Source organism: Dioscorea cayenensis, chromosome 18, assembly GCF_009730915.1.
Source record: "Dioscorea cayenensis subsp. rotundata cultivar TDr96_F1 chromosome 18, TDr96_F1_v2_PseudoChromosome.rev07_lg8_w22 25.fasta, whole genome shotgun sequence".
Lineage (NCBI taxonomy): Eukaryota > Viridiplantae > Streptophyta > Magnoliopsida > Dioscoreales > Dioscoreaceae > Dioscorea > Dioscorea cayenensis.
Window position 1 is genome coordinate 23,765,036 of NC_052488.1, and position 24,206 is coordinate 23,789,241.

The following is a 24,206-nucleotide window of genomic DNA, read 5'->3' on the forward strand; positions in this document are numbered from 1 at the left end:
TCTTTTATTTATTTTTTTAAAATAATATAAATAAATCATGAATTTATTGAAATAAAAAGACAAGTACAACAAGTAAATAACAGAAAACACAAAAACTAAGAAAGAACTAGGATGAAAGTCATCACCAGAAATGAAGCATCACCTAAAACAAACAAACAGGAGAAATAGCTACTAAGAGAACACATAAGACGAGTAAAGCACAGCTGACGAGACGAAGTACGCCAAAAGGTGACAAAAGTCCTCTTCAGCTGTCAAGGACTGAACAGGTGGTGAATCACTCTCGGGTCAAGGAATTTGCAGGGCATGCTACACTATTTTTATTTATTGTGTCTGAAATCTTCGTTTTAATTCAACACATTTATTGATTAAACGAGTTTGAATAAATCAAAATCGTGACTTTAACCGAGTTAACTCAAACAACGTATCACGTCATGGACAGCTTTATTGCAGGCGGTTGATGGTTGCATTTATGAGCATGCAATGGACGTTAGCTTAATTGTCCAGGGATAAGAACTTCTCCAAAGCACAACTTCCGATCAGATTGCATACATGATTTCTTTTTCTTCTTTTATTTTTTTTAAAAAAATTAATTCAATGTTTATTTATAAAATTGGGTAACTCAATATTTTATTAAAATAAAATAAAAAAAGGATATATTTGCCTCTAAATATTTTTAAGAAAAGATTAAATATTTTTGTTAAAATTTTTTTTTAATTGTGTCAAAGAATAAATCAAAACTAGCAAAGTAATTAAAGACTAGACACCCATCAATAGTGAGTGATTTTAAGGTTAAGAATCTAAAGAAAATATTGTACTTACAATTGAATGTCTAAGCTGGTTTTGTTGTAGGGCATAGATCGTCAGTTTCGATGCAAGGCATAGATTTATTCGGGTCGATAAAAAAAATTAAACTTTATATTTAAATTAACTAAAAATATATTAATTGAAATAACATAAAATAAAATGTTAGAGCCCACATCAGAATCGTCCGGAAGATGCTAGCAAGACTTACAAGTCACAATAGACTGAATATTACATATCTAGTTGACTTATTCTTTGCATTATCTATTTATGCTTTATTTTTATTTACAATATTAATATAAATCATAAAATTATTTTTAAAATATTTGAAAAGTTTTTATGAATTTAAAATAAAAAATTTATAGCTTTAGGTTAAATCAGAATAAAATGTTAATCCACGACACCAATATGAATTTCATTATGTTTATATATTAATCTAATGTGATTTTATTTTATTTTTTTTAAATACTATAGGTGGATATGTGTGCATGTATATATAGAATTAATTGGGATGATGAACTTACATGTTGGTGTGATGATTTAAAAGCCCCAAGTTCAAATCTCGCTAGATACACTGATGTAACAAATGCTCTATTATGGGTGTGGATTTGCATCTCAAATTTTGTGTTACTAGATAAATGTGCAAAAGTTGAACAATTAATTCTCAATTTCAAATTCCGTGGATATGTTTCTTCCTTAGATTTCTACATATTCGGAGTCTCTTCAGCTGCAGATGCTGCTCAGAGGATCAAGTATTCCCTTAACTTCATGAGTTCTAGATCCACAAATCTTATAGGCGATGATATTACCACACCACGATCGTGAGTAATCTATTTCTTTCGATTGTTGGACGACTTTCATGCTCAGATTTGGTTGACTTTCAGGGCCAAATTTCACGTTATCTTTCTCCTCTTTTTCACTAATGTCTTTTCTTTTAGTCTTATCCTCATTCCTGGTGAGGATATCAACTTTTTTTACTGTTGTTTTTCTATTCGGTATTTTTTTCCCTTTTTGTACTTGGTTCTTTTCTGTATCTTTCTTTTTTTCTTAATAAATTTATAATTTATCCACTTTATTTAAAAAAATAAAATAAAAAACTAATTCTCAACTTATTGGATGAGTCTTTAATTATATTTATGTATATCATATTTTAAAAAAAAATCTTAATTGTTCATTATGTTCTTTTTCTCCTATCTAGAATTATAGATGATATCAGGCACATGTGTGGATTCCCCGCCATCAAACATTTTCTAATTAATGCTGCATGGACGTGGATATATTATATTAATCTCCAACCATATATTCGGTCTCATTTTAATCAGTGATATTAAGTCTAAACCACTGACGTGCGCCCACTTTAGTTTGGTCAGTGTCGTCTTCAAACAAGAAATGCCCCAAACGACCAAGTCAAAGATCAATAAGTATTCCATATATATCTATATATAATCTATATTCGTGTCACTCGTTTCAAACTCTAGACTCTCCTTTTTCAATAAACACAAAAATTCAGAAACCTCTAGAGTCTCAAAATACAACTATAATCAACGCGTTTTTCACCTTTCTTTTACAAAATAAAAATCAAAATTATAATGATAACAAGAACAAAAGAAGAAAAAAATCTCTACCTTTCTAGGCCATTCAAGGCGCGAATGATGATCATTTGAGATTCATTCTGGAAAACAAACTCCCAAAATTAATCTAAAATCAACACCAATTCTATAATGATCAATATGAATGTTGTGCTTCTTCCGTAGGGCAATTCATATACATGCAAACACAGCTCAAACCAACAAGAACCTCAACAATGGCAGCCTCCGTCTTCACCTTATCAGAGAAATGCAAAGTCTGAAGAAGCAAAGCCTTGGGTTTTGGATCAAACCATTGCCTCCTGTCCATGTTCCTCTCAGTTTGCCACCTTAACGTGTCATGCGCCATTGGTCCCAACCATTTCAAGATCCTCTCAACTGCATCCTTCCATCCTTCGGCCATGAATCTATCACAGAACCCAGCATCACGGCGGTACTCCCTCAGCTTTCTCCTCAAAGCTCCATGAAGCCCTTTTGGGAGCATACGATAAAACTCATCCCTGGCCGCTAATTCGCACCTCTGTTCCTTAGCAGTCATTGGCTCATCAATAGATCTCACATGCAGTAACTTCTCAGCGGACACGATCACATCAGCGTATCTCAAAGCCATGCAAGACCAACCGACCGTGTTCGGTGGAGCTTCCAACATTTCACTCCACTTCCCGCTCACCTCTGCTTCTTTTGAACTTATAATGGGACACGAGTTCGGTCGGATTGGGAATTCATTCGGCACGCGTCTCTCTATCGGCCCGGACGATGCTAAACGAGTACGCGTACGTAATTTGGACACTGGCGCGAACCAAATGGACGAGCTTTTCCCGTGTAATGTCACCACCGGAGGGAGTCCCGGCACGAACGGGCCGAACACCGAGCAAACACGAGCGAAGATGAAGAAGGTGGAGGCTGACATGAGACGAACCACCTTGTCGAAGGTTTTATTCCAGAGAGATTCCTCTTTGAGACGTTGAATCTTTTGTTGCTGTGATTTCATTTCTACAAGGAGCTCGTTGTTGTAGTTTGGTATGGGTCCACTGTATCGGTTCCATTGCTTGTTAAGCTTTTGGCTGGAAACATCCATGGCTTCCATCTCCACGCAAAGTTTAGAAGTGGAAACTATGTATTTCTCCATCTTTTTCACCTTCTTCTCTGCTTTTTTCTTGCAGAATGAACCAGGGCCGAGTTGTTCTTGATCAGAGTTGCCAGTTTTGAGGTCGGAGTAGACTTGGATGAAGGACTTAGTGCGTGGCGTGTGGCACTTGGTCTCGAGACGGGATATGGCCTCAGCGGCGTGGTCAAGGTCGGACATGAATTCGGCGCACGCGAGGCGGAGGAGAAAGGATTGGTCGGTGGAGTTTAGATACGAGACACCCTGGGCGCGCATGGTGTCGGAGCGGAGGTGGTGGAGCTCGGTCTCGGACAAGGCTTTGTGAAGGGACACAAGGTTTGACATGGTGGCCGCTGCTTCAAAGGACAGGATTCCAAGGACTTCTTCATGTTTATTAACATCATTATTGTTATTGCTAACTTTAGCTCTTAGCTCTGAGAGCCAAGTCTTGTGAATCCCCATGAGAACTATGCTCTGTTTCTTCTGTTGTTGCGTAGGTGATGATGATGATAATTTATAACTTATATGAACAAGAGACAGAGAGGCCAGTTTCGTATGCACTTCCTGGGGACGCGCTTGTGTACAATTTGGGTGAGGACGGGGGTGAAGTTAGAGAGTCAGGGAGTCAAATAATCAGAAGAGTTGAATGGCTGTCTGGCATTAATAATTCAAGACCAATTAAGCAATTACATATATCTCTTATTCCTTTGACTAAAGTATTATGAATGAAACACACTCTCAGCCTCAGGTCATAAAAGGAGGATTTAGATATTTAAATTAAAAAAAAAAAAAAGGAAGGGGGTTTTTTTCAGGGGAAATTCGTAGTGGTTTGATTGGAGATTTTTTCTTCTTGCACGTCAACCATGGCAGAGTTTCCGCTTTTGCTCGTTTCACACCATCAATTTGTTTGAATAATTGGAAGGAATGACGTGAATTGAGTCACATCCAGGCTTAGTGTTTTGTTTTGGGAGCTAAAATCAAACACTGAGATGGTGATTATCTATGTTGTTTCCCATTTGAAAATGGATCCCGGGCGTACTGAATCTTAGGACGCGTCCATACAGCGGGAAGACCGGAACATTAAAAAAGCTTTGGCCAGGAATCAAGTCTTTTATTTATTTATTTATTTTAAGAAAAGCCAGGAATCAAGTTAAGAACTTAAGATGGCTTGGCCAAGTTATTTTTTTATTTTTTATTTTTTTAAGAAAAGAGGAGCAAAGTATTTCTCACATTATTCATAATGACTCATACAACGATCCTTCCACTAGCTGTGGAAACAAAAAACAAAAGAAAGCAAACATAGGAGAAACAACGGGTCTTCTCCTGACCCACACAGAACAGAAGAGCTACTCCTCATTACTAGGTTGATCCACCTCAATCGTGGAAGTGGCCTCCATCCCCGCAGAATGAGGTCCAGCAAACTCTAAGCTACGCCTGATAGAGGAGATAGGATCATCCAACTTGACTCTAAAGCCATCTGGAGCTGCAGAGAAACAAGATAACATCAAATGAGCGGTCTTCTTCATGACAACAAGGGGCTGATCACATTTATCAGCAAAAATATAATCATTCCGCGTAAGCCAAATAGACCACACAAAAGCTTTAACAACCCAATCGCCAAACCCCCGCACCGCTGGCCATAAGGCAGCTCTCCAGTCACTCCATAGAAGGCCCATCGACAGGGGAAGATCAGGTAACAGTAGGAACCTGCTGATCAGTGACCAAACTTCCCGGGTGAACTGACACTTTAAGAACAAATGGTCAACCGATTCAGCATCCGAATAACACAGAACACAAGTGTCTGTCGGCAATCTATTACATCTTCGTTTAAAAAGATTTTCCAGAGAAAGAATCTTGTTTTTCCAAGCAAGCCAGTTAAGAATGTTAACCTTCCTTGGGTTGGGGCCTTTCCAAAAGGAGTTTGCAAGGGGGCAACGCAGTCCTCCATCATTCAACATATAGTAGAAGGATTTGACAGAAAAGGACCCATTGGCCGTCAGACCCCAAACCTTTAAATCAGTATCACTTCCCGTCACCACGTTTAACCTAGAGCGAAACTGCTCCACCCCGGGGTAATTCGCGAACGGTGTTCTCCCAAGTAACAACGCCAACTCCCGAACCGTCCCGTTAGGCGAAGGAGACGCAAGGAATTCTTCTGGCCAAGTGTACATCGCCGCAACGCCATTTAACCATCTATCCTTCCAGAAGAGTGCCTTAGAACCGTCTTTGATCTGAACCGATACACATCCCCTAAAAGCAGGGAGACAGCGGGAGACCCCAGACCAAAAGAAAGAGACTCTCCCATTTGGACCCCTGAACAAGTCCCAAGTAGTAACATTATAGTTGAAGCTAAGGATCTTGGTTCCCCCCCCAGTGCGAATTAGTCAGGATTTCCATCTCCATTTCCCAAGCAAGGCCACGTTAAAGGACAATAGCTCCAAGATACCCCACCTTCCTTGCTCCTTTGCGCGACAGATATTACTCCAAGCCACAAGACGACAACCAGGATGTTCAATGTCAAGACCAGACCAAAGAAAGTCTCTTCTAATCCTATCAATTTCTTTAATCACCCACTTAGGTAACCGGTATAGAGACATCCAATATGTCGGCACCGTCGATAACACCGAGTTGACAAGGGTGAGCCGTCCTCCAATAGATATATATGAAGAATTCTAGGAGGACAGACGCCCTCTGACTTTCGCAATCAAGCTTTCCCAGTCATGCTTACGAGGTCTTTTACCCGAAACAGGTAAACCAAGATAGGTTACAGGGAGAAGACCCACCTCAAAGTTGACCGTTTTAGCCTCGCTCATTTGAGGAAGTTGGTGCATATTCATAGTGTAAAGGAAAGTTTTGGAAAAGTTAGTTTCTAAGCCGGAAAGCCCTTCAAAAACCAGCAAAATCAACTTGATCACCCTAAGGTCTTCAGCTCCATCCACAGTCAAAACCAGAAGATCATCCGTATAGTGCAGGTTGCAGACACAACCCTGCTCACCCAAAGGCACCCCAATCAAAATTTTTGAGTTCAATGCATTGTCGAACATAGTGCACAACACATCTGAAACAAGCACAAAAAGCAGGGGCGATAGTGGATCCCCCTGTCTCAACCCTCTTTGGTACCTAACATAACCACTAGGGGACCCGTTGATTAAGATAGAAGCTTTCGACGAGCTAAGAATAGAGGATATCCAACGTAACCAATTAGGTCCAAAACCCCTAACCTTCAGAAGCTCCAACAGGAAGTCCCAATCAACCGAGTCAAAAGCTTTCGCAAAGTCCACCTTGAGAATATGACCCTTCATTCTTCTTTTGTGTATGCTGAAAATTGTCTCCTCCACCATTGCAATATTATCCAGAATACACCTCCCTATGAGGAAAGCAGATTGCGCATGATCCACCAAGGAGTCAATCACCAAACTAAGCCTCGAAGCCAGAAGCTTACTAAGGATTTTCAAAGAGGAGTTAATAAGGCTTATGGGTCGATAATCACCCAGATTGGACGGACTTAATACCTTAGGAATAAGAGCAATACAGGCCCAATTAATTCATTCTAAGTTCACTGCCCCGTGTAGAAGTCCATAATACACTTTTTTGGTTAGACCGTTAGGGTGGGAAAGGAGAGACTCTCGCTATCTTCGGCCAACTGATTTCACAACCTCCCCTTTTCCATTTAACACAATTGATCAAGACTTAGCCTCAGACTTCGCAACTTAAGAGACACCAAACCCTTTAATGATTATTGTTTAGTAAAGTTGGGTAGCGACACTAAAGAACTAAAACATTGGAGTGGTACATCCAGATGGAATTTTTACAGTGAAATCTTTCTACAACTTCCTTATAGATAGAGGGATTTTAGTTGTCGTCCTAGTAAAGCCATTTGGAAAGGATTTTGTCCAAAAAAGTTTAAAGCTTTCACTTGGCTAGCTTGGGACAAGAAAATCCTAACAAGCTACCTGCAACCACTTGTATGCTATGTTATGGGACTATAGATGTTGGGTACTCCCTTCCTATATGGAGAAAATGCCAAATGATACAAGCCGACTAGGGGTCACTTTACTAAGTGTTTTCCCATCAAATTAGGGTACAGAGAAAAGGGGTTGTGAGATTAATAATCAGAAAAAAGAATAACACCCGCAAGAGAAAACTGCAGATTTCTGATTCAGATTTATCAGGGAGCAATGACTTCAAGTTGGTGTTTGGAGGGTCAAACAAATTCCGATTAAGCTGTAATTTTGTGGACACGTTTGGGATATCATAGCTTGATTTCCACCAGCCAGTTTGTTGTTTTGCTTCTTCTAGCTCCAGATATTAAGTTCTAAATAGATGCTACAGAAAGTTTAATTTTTGCTTTCTTGTCTATGAGATATAGCTTGTTTTAGCTATTGCTTTGATTAAGTTGTGTGTGTGTGTGTGTGTTTTTTTTTCTGATTTGTGCTCTTGCTAGATTTTCTTGTACCCTAAATTTGAACATAATGGAGCTTGGTTTGGTCAGTATTGTCTAGTGGTTTTTCACCCTTGATTTAAGGGTTTTCCACGTAAAAGATTTGGTGTCTCATGTGATTGTATTTCTTGTTCTATTAACTTACTCCTTTTAACTTAGCAAGCTTGGGAAGTAATTATTTGTTGTTTTTGTTATTGAGATTATTGCTTAATTCCCATCAATAGAATTTATAGATCATATGTTTCTTCATTGCTTTTTTTGTGGTGCAAGTCTGGGAGCACTTCCTTCAAAACCTTGGTCCATTTTGTCGACCAGAATCCCTTGAGTCTATGTGGAACTCCTAGATGACAGGTCTCACGGGGAAGCAAAAAGACATCTGAGATATATACCTTGTCTAGAGCTATTCTTTGCAATGTTTGGTTAGAAATGAATAAGCGTATCTTTGATGCTTGTTTATGTGAATTTTAAAGTGACTGATCTTTTTTTCTTTTTGGGTATTTGTTGCCCTAGACCTCAAGTGCCAAATGCTGGAGGAGTTTGTCAACATTGTTAAGAGAAGCCTAGTGTTCGTGGATCTCAAGGGAGGTGAGCCTAGTAGCCTCTAAATCTGATGGACTAGTGCAGTTCCAGCTAGTCTTTAATTTCTATATTTATTTATATCTGAACTCACTTAGTGATCCTTTCTCTATGTTGAGTCTTTTTTAGTATTGTGTGTTTGTTTTGTCCCACTTTTAGTGTGCCCTTTGTTTTGCTTTTCTTCTTGATGTACATGTGTTCTGTTGGCTTCTCTAATAAATTTATGGTTTATTCATTTCATTAAAAAAAAAAAAAAAGTTGGCCAAGGAAACTACAAAAAGTTTATATAAATATAGTTTATCTTACAAGTTTTGATCCTAGGTAAAATCTGTGTGTTTACTCTTTAGAAATGAAGATCAATAGAAACTTCTATTTTTTTCCTATATAACAGTATTGAGAAATAAGATGGTCACTACAGCAATTGGGCCTAAAAATAAAATAGTCAGATAAAAAAATTCACACAAAAAGTTATAGAAGAATTTAAATCAAAGAAAAACGACTTATGTTTAAGATAGATAGATAGATAGATAGATAGATATATAGTAATGTGGAGAAATAATGGATCCAAACTCTTAACATTTCATTTGAAAAGAGAATGAAATAACTACTTCCCTATTACAAAAATGGTTTCTTTAAGATATTATAGGAGATGAATTGAAGTCCACTTCTCTTTACCATAGATTCAATTTACTATCTTAATTTCTAACTTGTTTAAAAAAAAAAATCATAAAAGTAGATAAACAACTAAAAGATATTAAAATTAAGATTAAAATACAAAAAAGAGAGAGATACAAAGTTAGATTGATCAGATAGAGAACATAAGCTAAGGAGATATATAAACTACAACCACAAGAAGCACTTAATTGGGCGGCTTTACAAAACAAAAGAAGGGCATGTGTTTCAAGGTGCTTACTAGGGGTGGCAATAATCTGCTCGGGACCACTGGCCCGGGTTTTGTCCGGCCCGAATAAAAAGGTTTGGACATAAGGTTTGCAAATCGCGGGTCGGGTCCGGACATGGCTTTAGTTGTCCGGTTTAAATCCGGGCCGGGATCCGGACATAGAAATTCGGACAACCGGGCCCTCTTTTAACCCCTAAAACTTTAAAAGCTCACAACCCTTAGGCCCATTTGTTTTAAGGCTATTCTTCTAAAAACTTTAAACATATATTGTTTTTTCTATTAAGACTTAGATTTTTCTATAATTTGAGTTGAGTTTTGGATTATTGATGTTTTTGCATTTAATGTGAATTAAATTATTTTTGTATAATTTAATATTTGAGCGAACTTAAAAAATAGCTTATAGAATTCGGACAAATTTTGCACATCCGGACAACCCGGTTTTAAAATAAACCGGGTTTGGACATGCCAAGTTTGTCCGGATTTAAAACCGGGCCGGGTTGGGACACAAGTTTTTCTATTTATATTAGTAGTTGTCCGAACCCGGTTTTGTCCGGACCCGAATTTTTGCCACCCCTAGTGCTTACAATTGGAGCGGTAATCAATTGTAATTGTTTAGCGGGGCCACTTCTTAATAAATGTCAGACGTCTCAGCATTAGCACAAGGACTTCCCATTAGTGCTAGAATAGACAAAAAATAAAATAAAATAAAATAAAAATTTTTTTGAGGCTTTATTTGATTATGGCAATAGAGTCACTTAGCATGCTTCTCTTCGAATCCTAGACAACAAATACCAAAAAATAAACATGTAATCAATCTTAATGATAGTTAAAACATGAAATGATTCACTTGCTAGAAAATATAGTTATTCCTTTCCAATCAAATATTTCATACAATAATTTTTGGCTTAGAAGCCCCAAATCACTTGATGTTGGGTTTCTAGGTCAAAGATTCAAGATGTCCAAACTTTGGCCATGGAACTAGGAATTGTAGTAGTCCAATCATTTGTCAAACTGGTTCCAAATGTGGACCATATGATGGCAATGGACGAAAAGATATATATATGATCTGTGTATTTTTTTTTTTTTAAAAAAAAGGTGGATAAACCACATGCATTAGAAAAGGAAAACATATACACCCCGGTCAACCCAAACGTACAGAGAAAACCACAGACAGGAGAAAAACAGTCCACTAGAAGTGGATACAAAAATAGATAGCCAAAAACAAATGGCCAACACACCCCTAGCCAAAGCGAGTGACCGAGAACAAAAAAACTCATTTGTCCCGGTTCTCGAACCCAGGGTCCACGCCACGAGGTCACTCCACCGTGGGGTCAATATGTTGCGCAAAGAACACCAGACTGCGACGCAAAGTAGAAGCATGCTCAACAAAGCTCGCTTGCTGTGAGGGAGGGGCTGCGAGAAAAACCCGCGATGATTAGAACATGAACAATCTTCAAAATTACAGTAGAAGGGGACAAACAACCAGCATTAAAAATGCAGTCATTTCTAGCAAGCGGACATGCCAAATAACCGCTTTCACAATGACACGCCCTAAGGGTCCGCAGTTAGAGCCTGATTAAACCACCAAGATCCCCACACTTCATCTAAGGAAAGAGGAAGCGCGATGAAACCAAAAAGGTTTAGAAAGAAACACCAAATTGGTTCAACAAAGCGACAATTCGAAAAAAAGGTGATCCCAGATTCACGATGCATAGCGCAGGGACACAAGTAGAGGTAGGAAGTCTGTTGCAACGCCAACGAACTAAGATTTCCAAAGTAAGGATCTTATTCTTCCAAGCAAGCCAATTGAAGATGTTAACCTTCTGCGGGCAAAGGGAATTCCATACAACCCTGGCCATTGGGCATTTAATTCCTCCATCAACAAGAAAGGTGTAGAAGGATTTAACAGAGAAGCGTCCGCTCGGAGTTAGAGCCCACCATTTTAGATCATCCTCAGTCAGACCCTCGCGGAGGGTGAAAGTCTCCAGAAAACTCCCCACCTCGGCATCCTCCGTAAAAGGCGCAAGATCTAGAATGTGAAATAAATCCTTAAAAGGTGCGGTTAGGGGTTTTCGACGCGAAAAAAACACGTCGAGGCCAAATATTCATAGGCGCCCGACCGTTAAGCCATTTATCTTTCCAGAATAAAATGCGGGAACCATCAGAAACGATTTGCACAGTGCAACCTCTTAGCGCCGACAAGCAGTCGAAAAGACCGCTCTAAAAGAAAGAGGTCCTTCAGTGGCGGTGAATGTGCGAGTTCGATCCGAAATCCCATAATTATAACGCCTGATCGTCACCCGCTTTTGACTCGCATCCGAGTACAATTTCCACCACCACTTGCCAAGGAGGGCCGAGTTGAAAACCTTCAAATAGAGAATGCCCCACCCACCTAACTCCTTGATGCGCAAATAATCTTCCGGTGACGAGGGCGACATTTGGGTTTATCCTAATCAGGCCCCGACCACAAAAAGTCCCTCCTGAGCCTGTCCACCTCCCTTATCACCCAGCTCGGAAGTCGAAAGATAGACATCCAGTACGTTGGAATTGCGGAGAGAACCGAATTTAACAAAGTAAGTCTACCACTGATAGACAGCTGGCGAGCTTTCCAAGAGGATAACCTCCCCCGGACCTTGGCCATGAGGATTTCCTAGTCCCTCTACCTTGCCCTTTTTCCAGAAATAGGTATACCAAGATATGTAGCAGAGGGCTGCCAACCGCACGGACTAAGGGTCGGGGGCCTCGAGCATGACTTCGGGAAGTTGGTCGGTAGCGAGAAGAGAACAGATAAGTTTTTAAGAAGTTGGTTTCCGACTACGACATCCCTTGAACAGGATATAGCAACGACTAACGATCGCAAGTCCTCAAACCCCGGTGAATTCACGATGAGTAAATCGTCTGCGTAATGCAAATTACACATCCACCTACGGCCCCTAGACGGGACACGACCAACACACGGAGTTTAATGCATGAGAGAACATGGTCCCCAACACATTCGACACCAGAACGAAGAGCAGAGGGGAAAGAGGGTCCCCCTGTCGCAAACCTCGATGGTAACGCACATACCCACTTGGCGAACCATTGACGAGGATATTGGCCTTAGAGGAGAAAAGAAGGGCTCGCATCCAGCCAACCCAACGCCTGCCAAAGCCCCTAGCCTCCAGTAGGTCAAAGAGAAAATCCCAATCCACCGAGTCACGCCTTTGAGAAATCAACCTTTAGGATATGGCCTGGAAGCCTACGCTTATGAATGCTAAAAATCAATTCTTCAGGTCGTGGCGATGTTGTCAACAATGCATCTACCTTTGATGAAGGCCGACTGCGAATTGTCAACAAGATACCCAATCACCTTACTCAGCCGAGTAGCTAGCAGCTTGGAGATGATCTTGAGGGTAGAGTCAAGATACCCAATCTGTGTATTCCTCATTCGCATAGTTAAAGAGGATCTCATGTTTTATTTTAGTTTTTTTATTCTTTAAAAAAAAGATGGATAAACTACTTCAAATTAGATAATTCTTTGTATTTTTGGATCCTTCTTACATTTTTTTAATTAATATATAATATATTTATTTAAATAAAAAAATAAAAAAATAATAAGAGAGTTGTACTTTATTTCTTTCTCCTATAAAAATCATATGTTTCTACCCAAAACTCTCCTAATGCCATTTCTTCCGAAAACAACACAACACAACAACTTTACAAACAAGCCTTAAATAACACACACACACACACACACACACACACACACACATATATATATATATATATTTATATATTTGGTGTAATTAAGGATAACCTGTCAAATGACTCTAATTGATATCCTTGATTTAAGATTGAGTTTGGTTAAGCTGTGCCCATTATGTCTATGTGGAGAAAAAAGGCATCCTGTATAAAAGAATGAGAAGATAATGATGCTGTCAATGACTCAATGCCGTGAAAAATACCAATAAAGCAAATACCAAAAATAAATTTATCTCTGCACCATCCTTGATTTAAAGAAAGAAAAAGTGTTAGAAAACACAGAAACCTAGGTATATAGAGAGAATCAGCAGTGCTTCTCAAATCTAGATGTCCTCTTGAACAAAGACAATGATTTTGGAAATCAGCTAAATGCTGGCAAAGGCTGAACCCTGAAAATTCTCAAACATGACTGAACTCTGTGAGCAGTGAGACAGTGAAAGCATTTGGTGTTGTCATGAAAGTTGGGTTAGTGTTTTCCAACGCACACATACATCTATGCAACAAAGAAACTTCTATATTGAAACTCATGCAGTTGTTTGTCTCCGAATTGTATGACTGACAAAAAAGCATGAAACATAAAATATGAATATATAATACGAGTGTCAATGTTTAAATTGACCAAATACCGCAAATTAATAAGTTTTCAAGCATTCACACAACAATCAATCCGGTGGCTGTTTAATTAATCACTATTTAATCAGGCACACAACACACATAGCATACTGTGCTGTTCCTGGTCATTCATATTTGACAATTCAGTTGAAATATGATATTAAGAAACAGCATCAACATTGTACATAAAAGTGGCAGAAAATTAATCTATGATTTCTTGTGCCGTGTACCGACGTCGTTGACAATATAGCGCAAGAATCATGTACACAATATTTTTTTTCTTCATCTAGTAAATAGACCAGAATTAAATGAGAAGTTAACACACATAGTACCATTAATTAGAATGAGACTAAGACACAACAATCACCTGCCAGTATTGAAATCCGAATTAGTAACGGGATATCTAGTTCTATGGTGAATTAGCAATGGCCAACATGCTCATCGACCTAGAAAAAAGCTCGGTGCTGCAATGTGGTGGTCTGATAAGACAATATTCACTTCTCTCCCATCATTCATGCCATTGTGATTCTTTCCTGGCATAAGAGGCGAGTTCCATCTGTTTAGATTGCTATTTTTTATCTCCTCCCAACTGCAATGGAATAAGTTTCGATGGGATTAGTGTAAAGTGAAAGCTACTGAGCAATAAGGAACTATATTGTTAAACAAAGTCACTAAATTAAGCTTCAAGTGCATAAGATGCAAATAAACGACAATCAAGGCCAAAAGAATATCATAAATCCTTTTATTTATGTAAGATATATTGGCATTTTCCAAAAGAAAATTTCAAATGTAACTTATCCTTGCTCCAATACATACTAATTGTTCCTGAACTCTATAAAAAAGTCTTTTTGTCACTCCATGATGACTAAATCATAGTGCTCATCTTTTATGAAGATCACTGAATAAAAAAATATTGATAAATTCTTACTAGATAAGGGAATGAAAAAAACAAATTGTCACAAAAGATAGATATGAGACATCTATTGAGGTAGATCCATTGATTAAGTGATGCTCTTAAAAGCCAAGACAGTCAACATATATCGATCTACTTAAGACTCAGCTTTCAATACAGGATAATATAGTTTGGAATCCAAACCAAGGTTGTCATAGGCGTAAGGCGCATCTAGACGCAAGGGGGTCCTAGGGCCTAGGTGTAAGGCGCAGGCGCGCGCCTGATTAACACTAGACGCATTTGCCACCACTAAAGAAAATTAAAAAATTAGAAATATTTGTACTAAAGATTAATTTGTATTAAAATTTTAAAATGTTCTAAAGATTAATATCATGGAAGGCAATCAGACATTAGAAAAAAAAAACATACATAATAATATGCAAAATAATCTTCAAATGTATAATACAAAATGCGATAATATGATATAATGAATATATATAGTCCAAATCCTAACATAATATAATAAAATCTAGATTTTAGTGACGATCATCAAAATCATCAAGTTCATCATCATCCAACATCATCAATTTCCTCTTCAAATTTATCATTCTTTTCATCTAAATAGTGGATCGGCCTGAAGAGAAGAGATGAAGTCTTGATTCTACATGGTTGATTGTGTGTTGGTCACCTAAATTTAAACGGCTCTGATTGTATATAGGCCTCTTTTATTTTTAATCATCAAAGATGTGTGGATAAGATTATAAGTTAAACTCAATATTTTAAAAAAAAATAACCAAATAAATTTGTTGATATTACGAAAGCGAGCCTAGGCTCACGCCTTGAGCCTTGCGCCTAGGCTCAAAGGCACGCGCCTTTGTAACAGTGCCCGCCTGACACCTATAAAGGCGCAAGCTATTGAACCTTGCTCCCGAGGAGCTCAGGCACCCCTTTGACAACTATGATCCAAACCAAGGCACTAAACAGAAAAAAGGAACCAATTAATAATTTTAATGATAGGTCGATCTTCAACTTTGGACAAATCAAATAGTTTTTATTAGTTTCAAGAAATGTTTTGCATGAAAAATCTTGGCCAAGAGCAAACTTCATAAAAGTAGTGAGGTGAAGAGAAACATCTTCATCATGTTGTATGCTAAACTTCAGTGGTACTAACTTCATACTGATATGTAGAGAATGCAAGTCCACTTCTGCTCTCAAATTTCAAATTTTCTTGGTTTACAAAAATCATGGCAATGTACACCACTCAAAGCTCAATTAAGTAATTAATTTCCTCAAGAGTGATTGGAAATTTAATTTCAAGAGTGGTGTTTATAGTATAATGGAAGACAACTTTCATAATATTCTATAAACAAAATTTGTTCATCTCATCTTGAATCTAGATTTGGATATATAAACAGCCTTTCAGAATTCCAAGACTAGTTAGTGACAACTACAATCAGGGTATATCTTGAGATTGGAGAACATGATATACCACAAAGAAATTTTCAAGCAAAGTAGGGTTACAAGTTTGCCCATCAATACATAATATCTGTAGATGGTCCGTTTATTTCATTTCTACAAGAAAATGCAAAGCAATACATACAATCTCACGATCTGAAAAAAGAAAAATCTAATGGTCATGAACTCAACTAGATACCATCATGCCACTATGGTTACTTTTAACAAAATAAATAAATAAATAGAAAAAGTACCAAAGGAAGATAGGGAAATATGGTTGCATGTATCATAACCTAGGCTGATGAGACTTATGAAATATACCAAAAGGCAATTTCATATCAAGTTATCAACCAAGTCTGAACTAAAATTACTGTATTAATTTCTCACATTGAGGAATATCAGATAAGACAAAACTTTAGTTACATTAAAGGGATCAACATATGATACAGTGCATACATAGAAGTTCCTAATTAGCTATGCACATAAAATGTAGAAGAAAAGCATAAACGTTGAACAGGTATTAAGATGTAGCTAGTGATGATTTCTAACAGTGATTCAGAATAATAAGCATGTCTAACAGCATGTCAGACCTTGAGCTAATGTAGAAGAAAATATTGGAGGTTGCCTTGGGTTTATATATATATATTGCTAATTGGTATGAAGAGAGAGATTCAAAGCTAGCATGAGAGACACCATACCAGACAATAATAATAGACGAGGGATATGAAACCATTTATTGCAGGAAACAGTTTCCCAATTATGAAAATTTCCAGTGATATGAATGTAACTTCACAAGTATCTAATATTTATGCTGATTTCTTTCCATCAGCAAAGATCCCTCAAAAAGGTTCTTTTCAATAGAAAAGTTGACAGGCTCTACAAGTCCCAAGAACATTATCATCTTCTAATAAACATGGTTGGATAAGATAAGGATCCAATGCAGTAATGCACACCAAGGTGGTCGTATATGCATGATTTGGTCTCCTGCTTCACATCCACTTACACATGATACAAAATGGATTAATGAAATGGTCCGTGTGATTGTTGCTTGTTTTGCTTATACTGTTTTCCTCCAGTTGTATTCAGTATGGGGTTCTTATCTTCTAGTAATCCTACTGTTTGCTGTCACGTTCTCCTGACACTTTCTTTGAAGTTCATATAAATGAAATGGTTCAACTGTGAAGCCATCAAAGCTAAGTCTGAAACTACATAATAAAAGAAAAAAAAAAGAAAAACCTAAAAAGCTTCTAGTTTGGAAGTAGCTAATTAGTAACGCATGCTACCAACTCCGTCTCCTATTGGGCACCTGATTTGAAGGAATTAGATGACCAAACTCCAAAGAACCTCCCAAAGTTTCAAAGTTTAAAAATACTGCAACACTCTTTAACTCCATTGGCATTAATTAAAACAACAAGTTTGCAGACCCCAAGAGAGCTGTCACATCCTTGCCCACACTTGTCTCGTCTTCTACAATGATACTAAAACTTTGCCGAACAGGATAACCAATGGGTAGATCAAAACATCAAGTTCATCTATCCCATCTATCTATCTATCTCTCTATCTGAAACCAATATACACTCTAGATGTTCATGAAGCATGATAAGATCTGAAGGCAATAAGAAAACATGAAATAACAAAAGAAAACATGATATTTCAAAAGAGTAATATTAAAGGGAGAAGGAGAGAGACTTATTGGTAGGACGGAGGACGAGGAGCTGAAGGAGGCCAGGCACCAAACATGTCAGGTGGAAACTGACCATTGGGGATTAGATTTGGGGGGAGGTTCAACATGGGGGCTAATGAAGGATCAGCAGCCAAACCAGCCGCACCTGCAGAACCACCTGGACTCTGTTGTAGCTGCATCCCCTCCGACACCGGCTGTTCACCAGCCGGAGCATCATCCTCTAATGGTAGTCGCTCAAAAGTAGCATTAGAAAACGTTGCAGCAATGACCATGACTGGCCCTGAAGCAAGCAGCTCCCCCATGACACTGCCTCCCACAACCTGCCCTTGCCCGCCGGCGAGATACACCTTCAGCCCCGTAGCATCCGGAGGCGACGGCGCTGGAAGGAACGCGCCGGAAAGACTTAAAATCTCAAAGCGGCCGTGTAGCGTGACTACAGCTCCCGGCGGAGCACCGGGTTGGCGGAGAGATACATTAGTGACGACACCGCTCGCACTGAGAATACAAACACCGCGCTGTCTCTTGCGAGCGAAGTTGTTCATGGCTTCCATGATGTCAGTACCGTTGGCGATCTCGAGAACGTGGGAACGGAGAGCGTTGGGACTATCTCGAGTGATGATGATGGGTGGCTTCGGTTTGTTCTTGGATCCGGGTGGGCGGCCACGGGGCCGCCGGCCGTTATTGCTCCCAGCCGAGCCACCAGTCTCTGCCATCTCAACAGATCCAGCCCCGCCAGCAGCGGTCTGGTCATCAGCATTGCCACCACTGTCGTCATCGTCGTTGGGGTTATTGTTACTCCCACTGCTTTGGGTGGCAGTGGGGATAGGGGTCTTGGTCTCGTCGTATAGAGCCGAGAGGGCTGAGATGATGAAACTGCTGTGGATTCCTAAGGTCATCGCCGGCGGGGTTCCGAAGGTGAAGGGAGGGAGGTGGAGACGAGGAGGAAGCCACTGGGTTGATCCCTCCCATGGCTATACTCCCAGCCCACCAACGGTTGGCCATGATCCCCTTTGAAGAAGATGGATATGACAGTACTACTGATCGAGCACAAGGAGAGAAAGACTAGAAGAAACAAAAGTAGTAGAAGTTGAAGTTGAAGTAGAAGTTGAAGAAGAAGAGAAAGAAGATTCCTTTCTTGTGCTAAATTTATTAAAGGTTGATGGATGGATGGATGGATGGATGGAAGAAGATGTACTGGCTCTGCTGCAACTTCCAGCTTCTGCTACTGCTGCTGCTGCTGCAACCCTAGCTAATAAGACCTTGGGATCTGGATATATAGCAGCTGACAACACATTCCCAGCTACAGCTACGGGCATCTAACTCGTTATTCAGATCCGGGCCACTAAAGCACCCTCCTTCTCACCAGAACCCAACTTGCCTATAAGTTTCCTCCTCCATAAGCTTTTCCATCTTTTTAAAGCCAGAAAAGAAATGAGAGAAGATTTAGCCAAATAAGACTGACCAAACTAACACCTGAAGAAAGATTATATATATATATATATAGTGTATATAAGAAGCAATTATATAGCTGCAAGTTCCACGAGAGTCACCTGTGTGATGTCTCTTATTTTTTTTTCTTTCTCTCCTTCCGACTCCACGGACGAGTACGTAGCATGTACCTCTGTTATCTATCTACTCAGTTTGAACTATATTTGGATCACTGTCGTCCTGTGGATTCAGGAATTCGTTTTTGCTTTCTCTTGAGATCTTCTCCTTCTTCTCTTTTTCCTTCTGCCTAATTTAATGAGCGAGCGAGCTAGGTAGAGCTGAGCTGATCGAGCTGAGCTGAGCTGAGCTGAGAAAAGAAGAACCGCAGAGAGAGAGGATGGAGTGAAAGCGGCTTGTGGGGTAACGTGCGCACGACCAAGTGGGGAAGAAACGGAGTGGGAACGCGTCACTGTCTCCAAGTCCCGACAAGGTATCGAATGCCAAAGTCCGAAACAAAGAGCATCCATGACTCATGACTCATGACTCGGCCCATCACCCCAAACCAAACCGGACACTCCAACCTCTCAGCTCTATACTACGAATTCGGCTCCCCCTTTTATAATTTTTTAATATAAATTTAAATATTTAACATATATTATATATTTTTTATATATAAATAGTGACAAATGTTGGTCCAACCAAGGAATGTCAAAGAGATGGTAAATACGGTGGAATACACCAGTGACTTAATGAAACTTACCATATTATATATATATTTATTTATTTATTTATTTATTTTTGAAAAAGTAAATAAACCACATTCATTTAAAAAAGAGAAGTACATACCGACATGAAAAGGCCCCAATCAGAATTACAACTAAAAGCAATGAAAAAGACAAAACTAAAACACCCGACCACTAGATGTGGCACAAAGCAGAATTCAGAACAACAAAAGAAGAGAAACAACAAACGAGGAAGAGCGGACTTCCTCGAACCCCCAACAAGAAAAGCAAGATCTTTCCTGTGAATTGGTCCTGTGCCTCTTCGGCCCTCGTATCACTACCAAGCTTCTCTGAACGCTGACCTAAGAACTCCATACTGTATTTAATGGTAGTGAACATCAAATTTCGCTTTGAAACCCTCTGCAACCGCTAAAAACAAAGATAATATCATATAATCTATTTTCAATATACTCCCTCCGTTCATTTTTATCTGTCATGAATAACTGAATCTCACATATCAAGAAAGTTGGTTATTTCACATAATTTAATAAAAAATTAGTTATCTTTCCAAAATAACCCCTAATTTATATGTTTACATTTCTCTCTCATATTAAATTTCAAGAAAAGTATTGAATAGAGTGTTAGGGTAATTTTGGAAAAAACAAAATAATAAATGTTTCTTAATGTTTAAAAATGACAGATAAAAAGAAATGGAGGGAGTAATAGCAAAAACAGACAAAACTTTGTCATTAAAGATGCGATCATTTCGACCAAGCCAAATATTCCAAACAAGAGCTATTGTAGAGGGTGTTTGGATTAGCTTTTAAAAAGCCCAGGAGTGCTTTTTTATAAGTTAAGCACTTCTGGGCTCAAAAAATCATGTTTGTATTAGCTTTTCTGCAGAAGCAGAAGCTGATAAAAAAGCTGAAAAACAGCTTTTTTGAGAAGCTAGTCTTGTGGTGCTTTTGGAAAAAGCACTTCTTAGAAGCTATTTTGGAGTTATTAAATTACTATGTTACCCTTATCAAATAAAGAAATGACTATGCTTTTATAATTTTTGTTTTTTCAATAATAATAATAATGATTATAATTATAATTATAATCATAGTACATTAGTATTAGTGTTAGAATTAGTACATTAATATATTAGTATTAGTATGTTAGTATATTAGTATTAGTACTAGTATATTGGTATATTTGTATTAGTAATAGTATTATTATTAGTATATTAGTATTTGTATTCATATTAGTATTATTAATATATTAGTATATTAGTATTATTATAATTATTAGTATATTAATATTATTATTAGTATATTAGTATTAATATTAGTATGTTAGTATATTTATATTTGTATTAGTATATTAGTATTCATATTAGTATTCATATATTATAATTAGTATATTAATTAGTATTTGTATTCATATTAATATTATTATTATATTTGTATTAATATTAGTATGTTAGTATATTAGTATATTAGTATTAGAATTAGTGTTATTATAATAAACTAATGAATGCCCATTTTAGTAATTTGACATTAAAAAAAGTTTTTTCAAGAATGCATATCCAAACAACTTTACATATATAAAAGTGCTTCTACATTAACATATCCAAACATAAAATATAGAAAAACACTTAACTTACTCTCATAAGCACTTTTTTTAAAAGTCCTTCTATCAAACTTAAAAAAAGCACTTTTTTATTAAGCTAATCCAAACAAGGCCATAGTCAGCACCCTCCATATCCTTGATTAGCGGCATCAATAGAGAACTCCACTCTCTCCAAATGTGACACATAGGTTGGGGTGCTTCAGAAATTTGAAAAAAAATTGAAAAAATATTCCCAAACAAATTTAACAAACGAACATCGAAGAAATAGATGACCGGCCGATTTGATCCCCGAATGGCACATCACACAAGATGATGTTGGAAGCCTATTACATCTTCTCTTCTCCAAATTTTATAGGGAGAATTATATTTTTCACACCAACCAATTGAAGATATTAATCTTCTGCGAGCAATTACTTCGCCAGAACCACCTAGAAATCGAGCAACACATGCCCCCGTCATTCAAATAATTATAAAAGGGCTTCATCGTAAATGACCCATTTGCCGTAAGAGTCCACCACTTTCTTGTCCCTGACAACTCCCAAATTATGTGAAAATCACTCTCGATAATGAAAAGTGTCTGGATTTTCAATATTGAAAGGAACTTCATCTAACAAACAAGCTAATTCCTGCATGGTGCCATTGTGATGTTGAGTCTCACAAAACGCATCCGACCACAGAAATGTAAGGACCCTCCCATTGAGCCATGGTCTTTTGAAAGAGTGTCCCAGGCCCCCGAATTAACTCCTTGGGTGATACATCCCCTAACCACCAACAGACAACTGGATATCCTTTTTCAGAAGAATGAAATCCTAATCGTCTTCCTGGGAAACAAATTCCAATTAGACACTATGTAGTTAAACTATACCACTGTTACACCGGACCGGCTGGGTCAATCATAAATTTATACCACCACTTCCCCAACAACGCTTGTTTGAAAGTATTTAGATCTAAGATACCAAACCCCCTTGATCGCGAGAACGGTAAAGGTTCTTCCAACACACCAACCTACACCCTGAGGGAAGATTTGGACCTAACCAAAGGAAATTTCTTCTAATTCTGTCAATTTTTTTTAATTACCCAACTTGACAATCTAAATATAGACATTGAATAAGCCGGTATTGTTGTTAAGACTGAATTGACCAAAGTAAGCCGACCTCTCTAGACAGATGTGGTTATATATTTTTCATAACTAAAATTTAAATTTGTTTAATATTTTTTTATATGCTATAATTCAATTTTGATATTAATTAAATTTTTACCAAATTTGTTTTTTATGTTTTATGTTTTCTTTAATTTTTTAGAATTTTTAAAAAATTATTATCTTCTGCATCAATTAGACAGGTTTTGCATTTCAAAAATAAACTTATATTTTTTATTTTTAACAACAATTCAACAAACTTTCCAGATGTAAAATTTCTATATATATATGATTTATTCTTTTATCAAATAACCAAAGGAAGAAAAAAAAGAATCAAAATATATTCAAAATTGATACTCTTATTTAAAAAAAAATTAAGGATATATATATATATATTGTTTATGACATATATTGGTCTCCATATATATTGAAAGAGATTACATTGTAATTAACTAATGGTGCAAAAAAAATATTAACAAAGTTTAAAATATATCCATTACAAGTATATATGACACTAATCAATTGACAATGCTGTATTAGAGAGAGATGTCCTATTTTGGAGCTGAATCAGGATACTACTACACTATTATATATTACTACACTTTGTTTGATCTTGCCTCTTTAATAATTTGTTCATTAACTCTATTTTATCTCATAAAATCTAATCTCTTGCTCTGTATACATATACATTGTATATATGAAAAATATACTTTTTAATAATGACTTTATTTAGTATATATGAAAAATATACCATTGGATTATTCTATTGTTGACACCAATATCTATAATTATGTAATTAGAATTTATTTGTAATATTTTAAATAAAAAACATAATAAAAAAATCACCAAAGAATTTTATAAGATTCTATACTAGATTTTCACAAACATAATAATATGATTTTGATAACAGAAAAAAAAACTGTCAGAAAAAGGAAGATACATATATATATATATAACCTGATTTGACCGGTGCTGTTATTTGGATGCATTGATAAATTTACAAAAGGATCATTCATGCACTGATCATGGTCATCATCTACAGTTTGAATCGGATAAGCTGCATGCGCTGGTGCGTTGCGTCCAGCCTGTCCGCTTAATGGATGTTTCCCCTCTCACCTCAAAATGTGTGCAACTGAGAGAGACCCAACTCAATTAATCAAACACAATGGGCCAACTCATTTAACATAAGTTACACAACATACAACAGAAATGAATCAAGTCCATTAAAACATGGCTCAGTTTGGTTCGGTTTTCACATGCCGTACCTTCTCGGAGTCGTCCCTTTTGGGCAAGGCAAGTTCAGTGGCTAAGTACACAGGCCTAAGATCGCACGTCCCATCATCACATGGTCATGGCTAGAAATAAATGGGGTTGCAGTATAGGTTATATATATATATGATAATTATAAAAAAGGAAAAAAAAGGAAAAAAAATGGGAAAAAAAAGGAGAAGTGAAAGGTGGTGCGGCAGCCGTCCGTTTGTCTACAGCGTGTCTCCCAAAGAACAAGTGG

General features: G+C 37.5%; 2 protein-coding genes across 2 annotated transcripts; both read right to left on the reverse strand.

Annotated features, from left to right (window-relative positions):
- Window positions 1–2,526: 2,526 nt before the first annotated feature.
- LOC120282982 lies at window positions 2,527–3,954 on the reverse strand. The gene has a single exon (XM_039289809.1). The coding sequence runs from the start codon at window positions 3,952–3,954 to the stop codon at window positions 2,527–2,529; it is 1,428 nt and encodes a 475-aa protein (XP_039145743.1).
- Window positions 3,955–13,955: 10,001 nt separating this feature from the next.
- Window positions 13,956–18,616, reverse strand: LOC120282623 (AT-hook motif nuclear-localized protein 26-like). Its single transcript, XM_039289459.1, has 2 exons — window positions 17,800–18,616; window positions 13,956–14,352 (listed from the first exon to the last, which is right to left on the reverse strand). Exon 1 carries the CDS (start codon window positions 18,505–18,507, stop codon window positions 17,800–17,802), a length of 708 nt encoding a protein of 235 aa, XP_039145393.1. The 5' UTR covers window positions 18,508–18,616; the 3' UTR covers window positions 13,956–14,352.
- Between the last annotated feature and the right edge of the window lie 5,590 nt (window positions 18,617–24,206).

Bases quoted from the DNA above. Each gene is read 5' to 3' on its own strand.
- LOC120282982 (XM_039289809.1), bottom strand. From the start codon at position 3,954: ATGGGGATTCACAAGACTTGGCTCTCAGAGCTAAGAGCTAAAGTTAGC.
- LOC120282623 (XM_039289459.1), bottom strand. From the start codon at position 18,507: ATGGCAGAGACTGGTGGCTCGGCTGGGAGCAATAACGGCCGGCGGCCC.